Raw genomic sequence first — 15086 nt, forward strand, 5'->3', positions numbered from 1 at the left:
CACACACACACTTATACACACACATTCACTCACATACACATACATTCACACACACTCTCACACTCACACACTCACACATTCACATGCACTCACACACACACTCATACACACACACTCACTCACATACACACACTCTCACACTCACACATTCACATGCACTCACACACACACTCATACACACACACTCCTTCACATACACACACTCTCACACACACACACTCACTCACATACACACTCTCACATTCCATACACTCACACATTCACATGCACTTACACACACACACACACATTCACTCACATACACACACATTCACACACACTCTCACACTCACACATACTCAAAGTTCCCAGACCCAAAGAAGCCATGTTCTAGACATAAAATTTCTAAGATCTGCAGAGCTGGAAAAGTCCTCAGAGCTGTCCATGGTGCCAGAGCATCCCAAAGACGGGACTTGAATCCAGATCCTTTGAGTCCAAACGCAGTTCTCCATCCCCTTTGCTAATTAGAAAAATGGACTATTACGTGACACTCTCCTTAGGCCTTGTGCACCATCTTTCCATTGGAAGTGAAGGGTGATTGCAACCAATGACCGCTCCCATTTAGGGAGGGTTGTTTGGGGCAGAGCATGGTGGGAAGGTGACTCAGGCTCCCCTGGTCTGAAAAATCCATCTGGGAGTCTCCGAATGGCCGGACTTCTCTCATTGACATTAGCTCTGTTGACACAGAGAGAGATGCAGAACCTAGTGATAAGGTGGAACCATCAGCCTAGAATGAAATGGAGGACAAGAGAGAGGTCTAACAACATGCCAAAGATGAGATCAAGCCCACTTTACCGATGAGAAAACAGGCCGAGAGAGGGAGAGCCCCTTACCTAAGATCATACAAGTGTCAGAAGTGGAATAATAACAAGAAAGCATCCCTGAATCATCGAGATAGCTGAGGGGAAAGGAGAGAACCAAGGAGGCCTAATTTCAAATTCTGCCGACCTATCCTGGGCAATTTCCTTCTCCTTTTTGTGGCCATACATTACAGAACAGGCCCTGGTTTGCGCCTGTGAAAGGATTTCCCATGATTCCCTTCTACTGATGAAATCTACTTCCTCTACCATTTTTTTTCAGGAGAAAAGAATTGGGGGGCAGGTGTGGAGAGGTTCCTCTTCCCTTTGTGGGCCAGGGCAGGGCCCCTCTGATTAGCCCCTGCATCCCTCCTCCCACCCCCCCGAGAAACCTGACTTTCTTCCTCTGTTATTTCTGCTCCCTGAGCCGCTCTGGCTGGCTGGAGGGTCACCCGCCTCTGGCATCGCTGGTGACCCCACGTGGGGGCCTCCTGAATAGATCCCCAAAGGAGCCCCTTGGGCTTCCTTTCCCTGAGAGAGTCCCAGGGAGAGCTCCTGGGGGTGGGGGGGGGGAGGGTGTGCTCTCTCTTTTTTTTAATTCCCAATAACTGTGGTTTGATTCTGCAGGTATGTATCAGAAAATATAAAACTAGGGAATTTGTCGGCTCTTCGAACTTTCAGAGTCCTGAGAGCTCTAAAAACTATTTCAGTTATCCCAGGTAAGGCCCCGGACGTCCCCCCGCTCGAAGCTCGCAACTCCAAGTGACTTTCTCTCTGTCCCCTTGTCCCTCGTCCCCTTGACTGTTGTTTTCTGCTGGCGTCTCGTCACTGTCTTGTGTATGCCTTTCCCTTGTTACAGATACACCACTGAATTTGTGGACCTGGGCAATGTCTCAGCCTTACGAACCTTCCGAGTTCTCCGGGCCCTGAAAACTATATCGGTCATTTCAGGTGAAAATCAGGTCAAACATCAAGGCTGGACTGACAGATGCCCCGCCCTCCACTCTCCCCGCTCCATTCCGCCGTGTCGCGGCCCAGAGGCGGCCACACGCTTTGGGAATGGACCTCCCTAGAGGATATTCCTGTCCTAGAATACACGCCCCGAGTCTGTGTGGTCCGCGGGCCCGGCTCCCCCGGCCCGCTCCATCGCTCCGTCCGGGAGCTCTTCCGGCCCCCGCAGCGGGGGGGAGATGGATTTCTTGGTTAGCGCGCTCTCCTGCAAAGTCCTCTCTGAAAAAGCTCCCGAGACAATTTGCAGGGGTCTCAATTATTGCCAAATCTGTTGTTATTCTTGTTATTATTATTATTAGCGCTATTGATCACATTAATCAGCCCGAGCCTCGTTCTGGCCTTCCGATGAGACAGAGCTTTAAGCCCAGAGCTTCGTCCCAAAGTATTTCTGTTTGACAGGCAAACCCAAACGCGACTCCGGCAGAAACGATCTTGGGAAGCCGGTATTATGACATTGTTCCAAGAATAAGACAGCTTTTATTCTCTCCGGGCTTAGCCGGCAGATCAACTGCCCCGTTACTCCCTGCGCTCCCCCACCCCCACTCCGAGGCTGGCAACGAAGGCATCCACGAGACCCCTGGGGCCCGGCGCCGGATGCCCCCCTCCCGCCACCCCCGACCCACAGACTCTATTTTTTAAACCAATAGTGTAATCTTTGGACAGGTCTCCTTCAGCCTTGGTGTTTCACAGATGTAAGCTGCATGGCAAGGTAGAAGATCTAGCAATTCATGCATGGCAGCTTCAGCGGGCCATGCTCCCCGGCAGACGTTGGCAACGGCCCTTGGCAAACCCCCTCTGCACGGGAGGCCATCCCGGGAAAGGGGGGACGCGGCCTCCTCCTGTCGGCCCCGCAGGGGCTTGGGAGAGGAGATCCCTCACCTGCTCACCGGACCACAATCAGATTTAGGGCACGCCCCGGGGGCACGCAGGGAGCGAAGCCATTTCTATCATAAGGAGGGAGGTTCCTCTGGGAGGCTGCCCAGAGCCGAGGGGAAATGGCCCCAAAAGTCTCGCTGAGAGTCCCTGGTGATCCTGGCTCCATTTTGAACAGTCGCAGCAGCCCTCGGGTCTCTGACAGTGGGAGCAGAGAAGGCGGAGGGAGAGCGAGGGAGGAGGTTTTGATTTTCAGGCATGACGAGCACGGCCATTTAGGGGGGTGGACGTGGCAGGGGACGTGTCCGTGCCTTTGTTCCAGGGACATGTGTTCCTGCCAGAATGAGAGAGAAGGCTTCAAAGGCCTGAAATGCTGGATAAGCGGCAGGGTCATCTCCAGGGTGGTGAGGGCTGGAAGGGACCTGGCTCTTCAGGGATTCAGAGCTCGGCGGGGCCTTGGACATCGAGTCCGGGTCTCGCCTTTTCTCTCTGCCACCCAGAGGCGGTGACTTGGCCAAGTTCGCACAGCCTGAGTGAAGGAGGCAGGAGCTCTGAATTCAGTTCTTCCTGACGCCCAGTCCAGCTCCCCAGCCAGGGTCGGTGCCAGCCGCCTCTCGCCTACTCGTCTAAAGGGGTGGCGACCGAAGCTCACAGAAAAGAAGGGCATTTCCAAGCTCACGGGACAGGTCCCTGGACGCCCGGCCAGCATTTTCCACATTTAGATCATGCTTTACAGATTACTGAGGGTTTTCTCACATAAGTGGTAAAAAAAGGATTATTTATCCTTATCTTAAAATAAAGAAACCGAGGCTAACCAAAGTTAGGGAGATGGCCCTGCTCAAACTTGGGTGGAACAAGAGTGGAAGTAGAGCTCCTCTCGTCTGTGGCTGCAGGGGGGTAGCCCTGGTCTCAAGATGGCAGCCAAGTCCTGCTCCTCTCCCCCCCAACCCATCTCACAGGCTCCCCCTTCCCAGCCCACCCCGGCTGCAAGACTTGGCATTTGGACCTAAGATGGGGCCATTCGTCTGAGTCCACGTTGGTCCACCTTTGTAACCTGCCACGGTCTCGGCCTTCTGGCTCTAGCCTGGGGAGACCTCCTCTGCAGGGTCGCGCCCAGCTCCGGGCACCAGTTAGGAAGGACCCCGACAAGCTGGAATAGGACTAGGGCCCAAACCCGAGCCATAGGACGGCCACAGCCTAAACTCCCAAGGTTTAGATGTTTGGATAGATAGGTGAGAAAAATTGGAAAAGACAAAATGGCAGCCTTTAGTAAGAAGGGCTGGGGTGTGATCAGGATTGTTCTGTTAGTGCCAGGGATGGAAGGAAGGAGCAAGGGGAAGATTTGAGCTCCATGTCAGGAAACTTCTTAATAACCAGGGCTGCTCCCAAGGGGAACGAGCTGCCTTGAGAAGTGCGGACTTTCCTTCATGGAGGTCTTTGAGGAAAAGGTGGAGGAGCATGTGTCAGGTGTCCTGCAGAGCAGGTTCCCACCCACTTCTTGAGATTCTGCGTTCTGACTGGCTTCAGGTGTCCAAGGAACACAGACAGAGGCCCTTCTGGCAGCCTCATTCCATGTCTTGGCTACAACCCCTGGGGACGGGAATATATTTAATGGATTCCTGGGCCACTTTTGGATTTTTCCATGGTTTTGCCCCCATATTCTCCCACAGACATAAAGACAATCTCTTTCAAATACTGGAGAAGCATTTAGCTGGGGCGGGGGCAGGGTGTTACATGATAAGATGTGATAAGAGACAGTATGATGTCATGGAGGAGGAGCTGGCTCTGGGGCCGTCTCCGTAAGCTGAGACATTTCGGAGCAGGTGCCGGTCTGCAGGGCAGAGAGAATTTCCTCACGGGGAGTTCCCTGGACTAAGGAATAAACATTAGTTTCCTTCTCTGGGGCTCTTTCTGGGCAAAGCGTGATATGATTCAGGAGGTAGACAGATGGATAGACAGATGAAATGACAGACAGACAGACAGATAGATAGACAGGATAGATAGCGAGATAATAGATACAAAGACAGATAAATAGACAGATAGATACACAGTCTACCAGACAGATAGCCATTTACATACATAATACAGACACATATCTATATGGATATAGATGTAGCTATAGAGATTTCCCTGATAACTAAAATCAAAGCACTTTGACAAAAAGGAAAAAAAAAGTGAGAAAAGTTGGAGTCTCGGAGTCTCATAACTGCCTTTGACTCCCAATTCTGCCCATTTCTTCCCGTTTGACTTTGGGCAAACTTACTGAGCTCTCTGGGCCTTTCCTGTGCAAGGAACAGGCTGGCTTTGCAGCGATGGGCCTGGACCTTCCGGGGCCTCTGGGCCCCTCTCTCAATAACAGAGCTTGAGGCCCCGTCCTTACACTGCAGGTCCGCTTGGGCAGGGGAGAGAGCTCGCCCCAGAAAGCTGAGCGGTTCGGGCCCCTCTCCTCGGATGGCCTTCCTCCAGTGTCTCGGTACCCGGCGGTACCGGCGAGCCTTCTCCCCCGGGTGGTTGCCAACGTCTCCGGGGAGGCTTTTTTCTCCCGCAGGATGCCTGGAGCATCTCTTCACTTTCTCACAGCCAGAGGCGTGCTCACGGGGAAAGTTTTGTTTCCCACTGTTTGGTGCGCCCTCCTTCTCTGCTTCCTGACTTCTGTTTGGAGCACTCTGACACAGCCACCGTGGGGGGGTTAATGGATTAACCAGCTTGAGGATGGATCGCTTTTAATCACAGATGTGGGCAAATGTGGGGAGCCCGGCTTCGCTTCCCTCCTTAATCTGTGGGAGCCAGAGCTGCTGATGGGCAGCCGGGGCCAGAGTGAGCCCTCCAAAGGCTGGAGCGAGAGGGGGCCCAAATCCAGCCACCATCTGTGGGAAACAACAAGACGAGATTTCTCAGCCTGGCTTTTTCTTAGAAGAATAACCTTAGTACTATGGACCAGATTGAATGCATTCACATCATTATGCTTCTTTTACTAAATGGGAAGTCCCTCAGGGACCCTGGCTGGGTAACAATAAATCAGGGGGAATCCCACTTGGGGATTTCTAGAGGGTGGGCTATAACATGTTCTCTTCTCATAGGGCCCTCTTCCTCTCTTTCCTTCTCTTCTTCCTCTTTGTCCCCTTTTCCTACCTTCTCCCCCTCCCTCCTTAGAGACTTTCCCTTCCTTTCCTTCTTTCCTCCCTGGCCCACTCTTTCAACCCTGAGGGTACGGCCCGAGGCCATGTTCCTTCCAATAAAGGTGTTTTGTGCTATATCTGATGAATCCTTCCCCCCCACCCCCCACCCTATGACAATTCTCTCCTTCCCTCCAGGGATGTCAGCATGAATTTCTAGGGCAATCAGAAGCATCTCCATCCCTAGAGCCCATTTTCCAGAGACCTCTGTCTGTATTATAGTCAGATTTATGAGGCAAGAGGGAGGAAAGAGATAGAGACAGACAATTGGAAACAGACACAGAGAGCAGAAAGGGCTCTTCCTGGTGAGAGGGAGAGGTTGGGAGAGAGATGGAGACCCCCGTCCAAAGTCAGGCAGCCTGGTCCTCCTGCTGCCACTCTCGGGGGCACCTCTCAGTCTCCCTGGGGTGGCAAGCCCAAAGCTGTACATGAGCATGTGAGGGCTCAGAGAAGGGACAAACACCATTTTGAGATCCCAAGATTCCCCACCATGACCATCCCTTCTTGAAGAATACCGTTCCCTGGGATGTTTGACCCAGAAAGGAGCAAACTAAGCTCTCACTGCCGCTTCCAGACCCAACTGGGCTTGGGAGCAAGTTTCTGAATGTGTGTTCCTTCGTGACCCCCTCCAGTGTTCTCCACCACTCCTTTGTTAACCGTTGTAGGGACCCCTGATTGTTTGGCAGTGAGGAGTCGGGATGAGGTGTTTTTTTTTAGTGTTTTTTGTTTGTATGTTTTTATTCTACCCAAACTGACCTAGGGAGATTTGCCATTCCCATGAGTGAAGTCCGAGCCCGAGTTCACCTGGGCTGGACGGTTCCAACTCCCTCAGCCCCAAACCGGCTGTTCCACCCGAAGGCCCCGTGCATGTCCCCTGGATCCCCTGGAAGTTCAGGAAGTAGCAAAGGCCAGAGCTTGATTTCTGCCACTTGGGCAAAGTGAGGTTTGAGCCTACTATTGACCCCCACTTCACTATATGGGCCTGTCCACCCAGCCCGGCCCACTCGCAGGGCCCAGGGGCCTTCCTCGTGACCTGGGCATTCCCAAGTCCGGTTCCCCTTAGCCTTGCTGGATGAGGGTATCCTTACTCCCCAGATCCCCAGGTCCAGGAAGGCCCCCTCATACTGTTGGGGTGTTCCGGGCTCCAAGCCCACTCAGGCTTAAAAGAGCTTCTCTCCAAGAAAGTTAAGATGTCACCCGACTCCAAGCCCCATAGCACCCGGAGTCACGGCCTCTGGCCAGCCTCTGACCCCCTGATCTTCTCTCCCCAGGCCTGAAGACCATCGTGGGGGCCCTGATCCAGTCAGTAAAGAAGCTCGCAGACGTGATGGTCCTCACAGTGTTCTGCCTGAGCGTCTTTGCTCTCATAGGGCTCCAGCTTTTCATGGGCAATTTGCGGAACAAATGTGTGCGGGACTTTGTGGTCCTGAATGGGACCAATGGCACTGTGGTATCCGAGGGTCAAATCTGGGAGTCGATAGAAGAGTACATCAGCAGCCCAGGTATTTGCCTCCCTTTGGGGTCCCTGGAGCTGGGGGAGCCGGGGAGCCGGCAGACATATCTTTTTTAAAGGATGCATTGAGATAAGCCAGGGGAGGTCCAGTGGCTGAGGGAGCCCTGTCTGCTTAATGAGTTGGGAAGGGAAAGATAAACTGATAGAGGAGATTAAGACAGAACTGTCGGAGAGGTAGGAAGAGGAGCAGGTGAGAGAGCTCTGCCCACAAAACAAACAGAAGAACAGAGAATGAGAAGGAAGTATGAAATAAGGGAAAGCTCACTGCATGGAGAACCAGAGGACCCGAGTGCAAATCCCGCGTCTGCCCCTTAGTACCCCTGTGAGTGCCTTGAACTCAGGGTTTGCTCCCTAGTTCGTCTTTGTATTCCCAAGGCTTAGTGAGCACAGTGCCTGGCACAGAGGGGCCCTTAATAAATGCCTGATGAATTATAGCCACAGTGGAGACTTAGGAAGACTTAAATTCAAATTCGGCCTCAGGGACCCGGGACAAATCGCCTAATGTTTGCCTCAGTTCCCTCCACTGTAAAAGAGAGACAATGTGGCATTGATTCCCAGCATTGTCTGAATTGTTGAAGATCGTGTTTGCAAAGTGCCTGGCACATAGTAGGTGCTTCGTGAACTCTTGTTTCCTGCTTTCTGCCCCCAGCTGGTCTCCGTGAGTTTGGGCAGATGCCTTTTCCTCTTGGCCCCATTGGGGGAGACTAGATGAGTTCCAAGATTCACATAGTCTGGGATCTCCACGTTAGGAATCAGCGATCTCGTTTGTGAAATGAGTTTAGGTCGCACAGCCTCTGAGGCCCTTCTCGTTCGAAATCTGTGCGCCAAATGGTCGAGAATCTCCAGGAGATAACAGAAGGCTTGCTGGCTGGGGGAGGGCCAGGGGGGAGAGGGAGAAAAGTCTGGAACACAAGCTTTTGCAAAGGTGAATATTGGAGATTATCTTAGCATGAATTTGGGAGAATAAAATACTATTTAAAATGTTCAAAAAGAATCTTCAGGAACTAGAGAAGTACCAGGCCCTGGGGACTGAAGGGAATCCGGGGCGCCCAGAGCTGAGGAGGGGGCAGGGGCAGCGGCCATCTGGGACTCCTCCTAGAAGTTACCTCTAAAGGGGAAGGGTCAGACTGTCAATGCCTTTTATTAAGGGCTGATCTGGGGGGTGGGAGAGTAAGGAGTCCAGGTTGGGAGCCTCAGGACTGGGAGGATGGTGGGGCCTGCCATAGTAATAGGGAAGGTGGGGGAAGAGGAAGGAAGAAGAAAGATAAGCTCTGTCTTGGACACATCCCAGAGTCGTCTTTGGGACATCTATGAGATTCCCAGTCGGTAGTCGGAGGTACAAGGCTGGAGGTCACCAGAGGGATCGTGGGTAAGGCGACATGGGAACCCTCAGCACAGGGATGGAACTGAATGCACTAATGCTCATGAGACGCGAGCTTAAAGGAGGAGGAAAAGAGGGATCAGGTCGGAGTGCTGGGACATCCCCCATTAGCAGCCCTGAGGTGGACAAAGCCCAAGAGAGCTAAAGAAGAGATGGATCTTTTTTAAAGGAAAGGATTGAGGGGCCCGAGGCCATTTATTGACTGAAGGGAACCAGGCCAGGAGGAAAGATTGAAAAGCAGGGAGGGGGAAGAGAAGGCATCCAGAACCCTGCCCCAAGCCAGCTCGTCCTTCCTTCCCCAGAGAGTGTGGTCAGGGCAGACCGGGCCCCGGGAAGCCACTCTCCAAGGGGTGCTTGGCCGGCAGCCGGCCCGGGGCCCGTGTTCCAAGGCTGAGACAGATGCCGTGTGGAGAATCCTGGGGACAGACAGACGTGACTGAGCCTTGCTGATCTCCACTGGCTTGTGCCCTCGTCCCAACTGCCCCCTTTAAAACTAATCTGCGCAGCTTTGTATTGATTCACTTTGTATATGTCGGTACACGATTCCTGTCGCTCCCACTTGAACAGAAGCTCCTTGAGAATAGGGACTGTCTTCTCTGAGCTTGCATCTAGAGCCCAGCACATAGTAGGTGCTTAATAAATACTCGTTGTTGGCTGAAATGGGGGGAGTTGGGAGCATCAGGAATCATGGGGAGCATCAGGAATCATGGGGAGCCTTTAGCCTGGAGAGGAAGGAGCTCTGGCTCTTAGAACCTGAGTCCACACGGGCTCAAGCAGTTAAATGGAAATGGAAAGACCCACGTGGTTAGGGAGGTGTTTTGAGCCTCATGGCCCCACATTTGTCTTCCAGAAAACTATTTGCTGAAGAACGGAACCTCAGACGTGTTGCTCTGTGGGAACAGCTCAGATGCGGGGTATGTGGTGCTCCCAGCTGGGGGGGCATTTCTTACCAGATCTGTTGCCTTTCCTCATCTGTGGGGGACGCTGGCGCTTCCCTGGAGCTCCGTGGGAGCTGACCAGGCAGAGTAGTGCGATGGAAAGAGCTCTGACCTCAGAGGGCCTCAGAGGGCCCGGGATTGTATCCCAGTTTGAGAAAAGATTTTAATCTCCCATGAGGGCCTCAGTTGATTGTTGGGGGCATGTTGACTTTGTCCCAAATCCCTTCCAGACCTCTCTGTATGATCCCATGATGGAAATTTCAGAGGAGACTCAGGCTAGCCTCATTCCTGACCTTCCCTAGAAATCTGTCCGGGGGCATGACCCTGCATTTCTGGGGCTGTGAATGAGAATTCTCACCAGTTATGGGCAGGGGAGATACAAAGCTTGCCTTCTGGCCTCCCCATGCTCTGACCTGTGGCCTTCCTCCTGCCCCAGATCCATGCCCCGGGGCAGAATTAACTGATCCCTCTGAGGGGACCTGCAATCAGAAGGACAAGGCTAGGAGTCATTTCCCATCTCTAATGCTTACTACCTCTCAGAAGCCTGAGCCTCACTTTCCCCATCTGTAAAAGGAGGAGTGTGGTCCTGGATCTAGATCTAAGGGGTCTTCCAGGCATTATAAGTTCTGGTTTGCTCTCCTGCTTCTGAGAACACACACACACACACACACACACACAGTCAGACCTTTCCTGCTGCCATCATCAAACCTGGAGCTAGAAGGTGCCTGTGTAGCCCTTCATCCAGCCCATCCCTGCCAGGGATTCCTGAGAATCCCTTCCAAAGCCCCCCTGACAAGTGCTCCTCCAACCTTGTCTTCAAGACCACTCCTGAGGGCAAACCTACAGCCTCCACGTGGATAGGAGAGGTTCCCCTTCCTTCCCCCGGTGGGACACCCCCTCGTGATGGGAGGATCATATTCTGCCATCAGTGGGGATGTGAAATCGGAGCAAGAGGGAAGGTGTGAGGGAGAGGGCAGGCGTTGGGTTGGGGACTCTCTCCAGGGTCCTGCCTCTTCCCCCACCTTCCCCATTACTATAGAAGCCCCCCCCCATCCTCCCAGTCCTGAGGATCACAAGCTGGACTCCTTACTCTCCCCACCCCCAGATCCAAACGACTCCACTTTTACTTGCACTCTTTCCTTTGGCCCTCCCAGAACTCGGTGAGCTTGGAGGTATTCACTCCCTCATTTACAGATAGGGACACTGAGGCTCGGGAGGTTGGGACCTGTCCAAAGTCACACGGGTGGCGGGTCTTCCTGAGCCCAGGGCCAGTTCTTTAGCCCCCGGGGACTGTCCACATTCAGACACGGGGAGAGAGGTAACGTAGCCGACGTGGGGTGGAGGAGGCCCCGCAGGACCGTTTCATAGTCCAGTTTGTCCGGCTCACAGGACGTGTCCAGAGGGTTACCGCTGCCTGAAGGCTGGAGAAAACCCCGACCATGGCTACACCAGCTTTGACTCTTTTGGCTGGGCCTTCCTCGCGCTCTTCCGCCTGATGACCCAAGACTGCTGGGAGCGTCTCTACCAGCAGGTGTGTGTCCTGCCTGACAGAGGAGCTCCAGCCTCCGGGTTGGGGGGACTAGGGCCCTTCTCCCCACAAGTCTGCTCCATGTCAGGCCAAAGGTCACAGTGGCTCCCAACCGCACCATTCCCAGCTCACTCCAAGGGCAGGGCTCCCCCAGGCTCATCTCCAGGACCAGTTACCAGGGACGCCTCGCTGCTGACAGGATGGGTCCCGATTGGGAATAAAGCAGCTCCGACCCATGAAGTTTAGAGGAAGGGGAGGAGCCACCAGGGATGTGTATTTGTTTAGAAGCCACCAGGCTCAGTTAGTATTTAAAGGAACCAGTCCCAACGTTGGGGATTCGATATCATTCCCACCTTTGGCTATAAGGGATACTGTGAGCTAAGGGATGCTTACTTACCTTTCTCTGAGGAAGTCAGACTCTATCCTGGGGCAGGTAGCTGGCTCGGTGGACAGAGTGCTAGCCCTTGAGGGAGGAGGAGCTGAGTTCAACTGGCCTCAGACATTTGACACGAACTCTCTATGAGAGTCTAGGCAAGTCATTTAACCCTGACTGCCTCACACACATACAGAAAAGGACACTCTCCCCCATACATGAATTTAGAAGAGTCTGACCTCCGGTGGATGCACAACATTCTCCCCTCCTTGCGTGGGACAGGCTCCCCTTAGGTGCAGGATAGTCTCCCTTCTATGGGGGGCATCGTCCCCTCCTGTACTCCATGTGAGACATTGTCTTGTTATGACCATGGGATGGTCTTCCCTTGCTAAGGGTGTGGTGCATTCTCTCTGTCATGTCAGATTAGATATCTGAAAGTCTTCCTTATAGTGAATATAGAGAGTTTGGCCCCCATATGGAAGGAAGAGATTCTCTTGTCTGGGAGTGGAACGTTCTCCCTTCCGTATGGAGGGTAGACGTGCCGTTCCGTGGTGGGCCATTCTTCCCTCCGTAAGGACAGGGAGCTAGCATTTTCCTTCCATGTGGGGGATATTTTATAGACCCACCTAAATCTGGAGTAGATTATCTGAACATTGTGTGCAGCCTTGGAAGGACTCCCCAACTCTGTTAGCAACATCCGGTGTATGTCGAACCTTTGCTTCCTCTCCCCCCATTTCCCCCCGTTCCCAGACATTGAGATCCGCCGGGAAGATCTACATGATCTTCTTCATGCTGGTCATCTTTCTGGGCTCCTTCTACCTGGTGAACCTGATCCTGGCTGTGGTGGCCATGGCCTACGAGGAGCAGAATCAGGCCACTATTGCTGAGACTGAGGAGAAGGAGAAGCGCTTCCAGGAGGCCATGGAGATGCTGAAGAAGGAGCATGAGGTTGGTGAGCAGCTCGCTTGGGCTGGGCATGTTGAGTGAACCAAGGTGGATGGAAGCCCCTGGTGGAAGGGTGAAGGATTCATTCTGGGACATCCCTTGGGTGAAAGAGAAGGAGTCCCCCGTCTGAGCCAGCTCCAAAAATAAGCTCTATTCCGTAGTGTTATCATAAAGGGAGAAGAGGCTTGAGGGATTTTTAAAAGGGACTTTGTTAAGTTTCCCTTTCACTCTCTCCCTCCCTGCCCCAGCATCTTTGTACCTTCCTCCATCTAGAGCTCCTCTCCATCTTTTTCCCATCCCAGGAAGCATCCCTCACTTCCTCAGACTCTTCCCTTCTCTCCCTGCCCATCTCAATCATTTTTCCCCATAGTCATTCAGTCGCCAGCATTTTGGAAGTATCCTTTTATTCTGAGAGAGCCTCAGCACACCATCTTTCCACATCTTGAATTCTCCTCTGAAGTCCAAGGGACTAAGCTCAGCTAGTCATCAATTCCTATATGAGAATCAGATTCAGGGACACATCTGTCTTCCTAGGGTTGATAAGATTGGAGGTAGATAAGATTTTTTTTTAGCATTTCCTTTAGTTATGATTTTTTACTTTTATTTTATTTTATTTTGCACTTAATAGTATCTTAGGTTTTCCAATTTCACATAAAGATAGTTTTCCATATTTATTTTTGTAAAGATTTTTGAGTTCAAATTTGTGTCTCTCTCCTTTCCTTCCCCTCCCCAGACAGCAAGCAATCTGATATAGATTTTAAACATATTTCCACATTAATCATGTTGTAAAAAAAAGAAATTAAAATAAAAGTAGAAAACAAGAAAAAACGAAACAAAAAAAAAAAAGCAAAAATAGCTTACTTCAATTGGCATTTAGACTCCATAAGTCTTTCTCGGATGTGAATAGCATTTTTCAAGCTTTGGATATTGTCTTGGATCGTTGTATTGCTAACTCTATCAAAATTGATCATCACACAGTATTGTTGTTACTGTGAACAAGATTCTCCTGGTTCTGCTCACTTTATTCAGCATCAGTTCATGTAAATTTTCCAAAGTTTTTCTGAAATCTGCCTGCTCATCATTTTATATAGCAAAATAGTATTCCATTACATTCTTATAATAAATGTATTCAATCGTTTCTCAATTGATAGGCATCCCCTCAATTTTCAATTCTTTGCCACCACAAGAGCTACTATATTTTTGTCATGTGGTTCCTTTTTTATGATCTCTTTTGGATACAGACCTAGTACTGTTATTGCTGAATCAAAGGTTATGCACGGTTTTATAACCCTTTGGGCACAATTTAAAATTGCTCTTCAGAATGTTTGGATCAGTTCATCACTTTACTAACAAAGCATTAGAATTTCAATTTTCCCACATCTTCTCCAACATTTACTACTTTCCTTTTCTGTCATGTTATCCAATATGCTAGGTATGAGATGGTATCTCAGAATTGTTTTAATTTGTATTTCTAGTGATTTAGAGCATTTTATCATATGACTATAGATAGCTTTAATTTCTTCATCTAAAAACTGTCTATTCTATCCTTTGACTTTATCAATTGGGGAATGACATATTCTAATAAATTTGACTCAGTTCTTTGTATATGTTTTAGAAATGAGACATTTATCAGAAAACCATTAAAAATTATTTCCCAATTTTCTGCTTTCCTTCTAAACTTGCATTGATATTTTGGTGGGCAAAAATTTCAATGTAATCAAAGTTATTCATTTTCATATTATTCATATTCAATTATTTCTTAATATTCTCTGGCTCTTGTTTGGTCATAAATTCTTCCCTTCTCCACAGATCTGAGAGGAAAACTACTCTTTGCTCTCCTAATTTGTTTAGATTATCACTCTTAATGTCTAACTCATGTACACATTTTTACTTTACTTTGGTATATGGTATAGGATGTTGGTCTCCGCCTATTTTCTGCCATGCTATTTTCCAGTTTTCCCAGCAGTTTTTGTCAAATAGGGAATTCTTATCCCAGAAGCTGGAGTCTTTGGATTTGTGAAATAGATTAGTATAATTATCTACTATAGTGCCTTATCTACCTAACCTATTCCATTGATTCACTACTCTCTTAGCCAGTATCAAATAGTTTTGATGATTGCCATTTTATAATATAGTTTTGGATCTAGTACAGCTAGGCCACCTTCCTTGGCATTTTTTTCATTAATTCTCTTGATATTCTTGACCTTTTGTTCTTCCAGATGGATTTTACTATTATTTTTCTAGCTCTGAAAAATAAATTTTTGGTAGGTTGATAGGTATGGCACTGAGTAAATAAATTAATTCATGTAGAATTGTCATTTATTATATTAGCTCAGCCCACCTATGAACAATTGATATTTTTCCAATTGTTTAAGATCTGACTTTATTTTTGTGAAACCTGTCTTGTAATTATGTTCGTAGTTTTGTCTTGGTGGATACACTCTCCAGTATTTTATATTGTCTACAAGTTATTTTAAATGGAATTGCTTTTTCTATCTCTTGCTGCTGGACT

General features: G+C 50.0%; 1 protein-coding gene across 1 annotated transcript in view; it reads left to right on the forward strand.

Moving 5' to 3' along the window:
• Window positions 1–15086, forward strand: part of LOC127543902 (sodium channel protein type 5 subunit alpha-like) — a 65693-nt gene that overhangs the window by 26991 nt on the left and 23616 nt on the right. Inside the window, exons 5-9 of the mRNA XM_051970270.1 lie at window positions 1464–1555; window positions 7168–7398; window positions 9641–9704; window positions 11118–11259; window positions 12380–12577. Of these exons, the coding sequence (XP_051826230.1) occupies window positions 1464–1555; window positions 7168–7398; window positions 9641–9704; window positions 11118–11259; window positions 12380–12577 (727 nt within the window). The remainder of the gene's footprint in view (window positions 1–1463; window positions 1556–7167; window positions 7399–9640; window positions 9705–11117; window positions 11260–12379; window positions 12578–15086) is intronic.

This window comes from Antechinus flavipes, chromosome 1 (assembly GCF_016432865.1).
Source record: "Antechinus flavipes isolate AdamAnt ecotype Samford, QLD, Australia chromosome 1, AdamAnt_v2, whole genome shotgun sequence".
Taxonomy (NCBI): domain Eukaryota; kingdom Metazoa; phylum Chordata; class Mammalia; order Dasyuromorphia; family Dasyuridae; genus Antechinus; species Antechinus flavipes.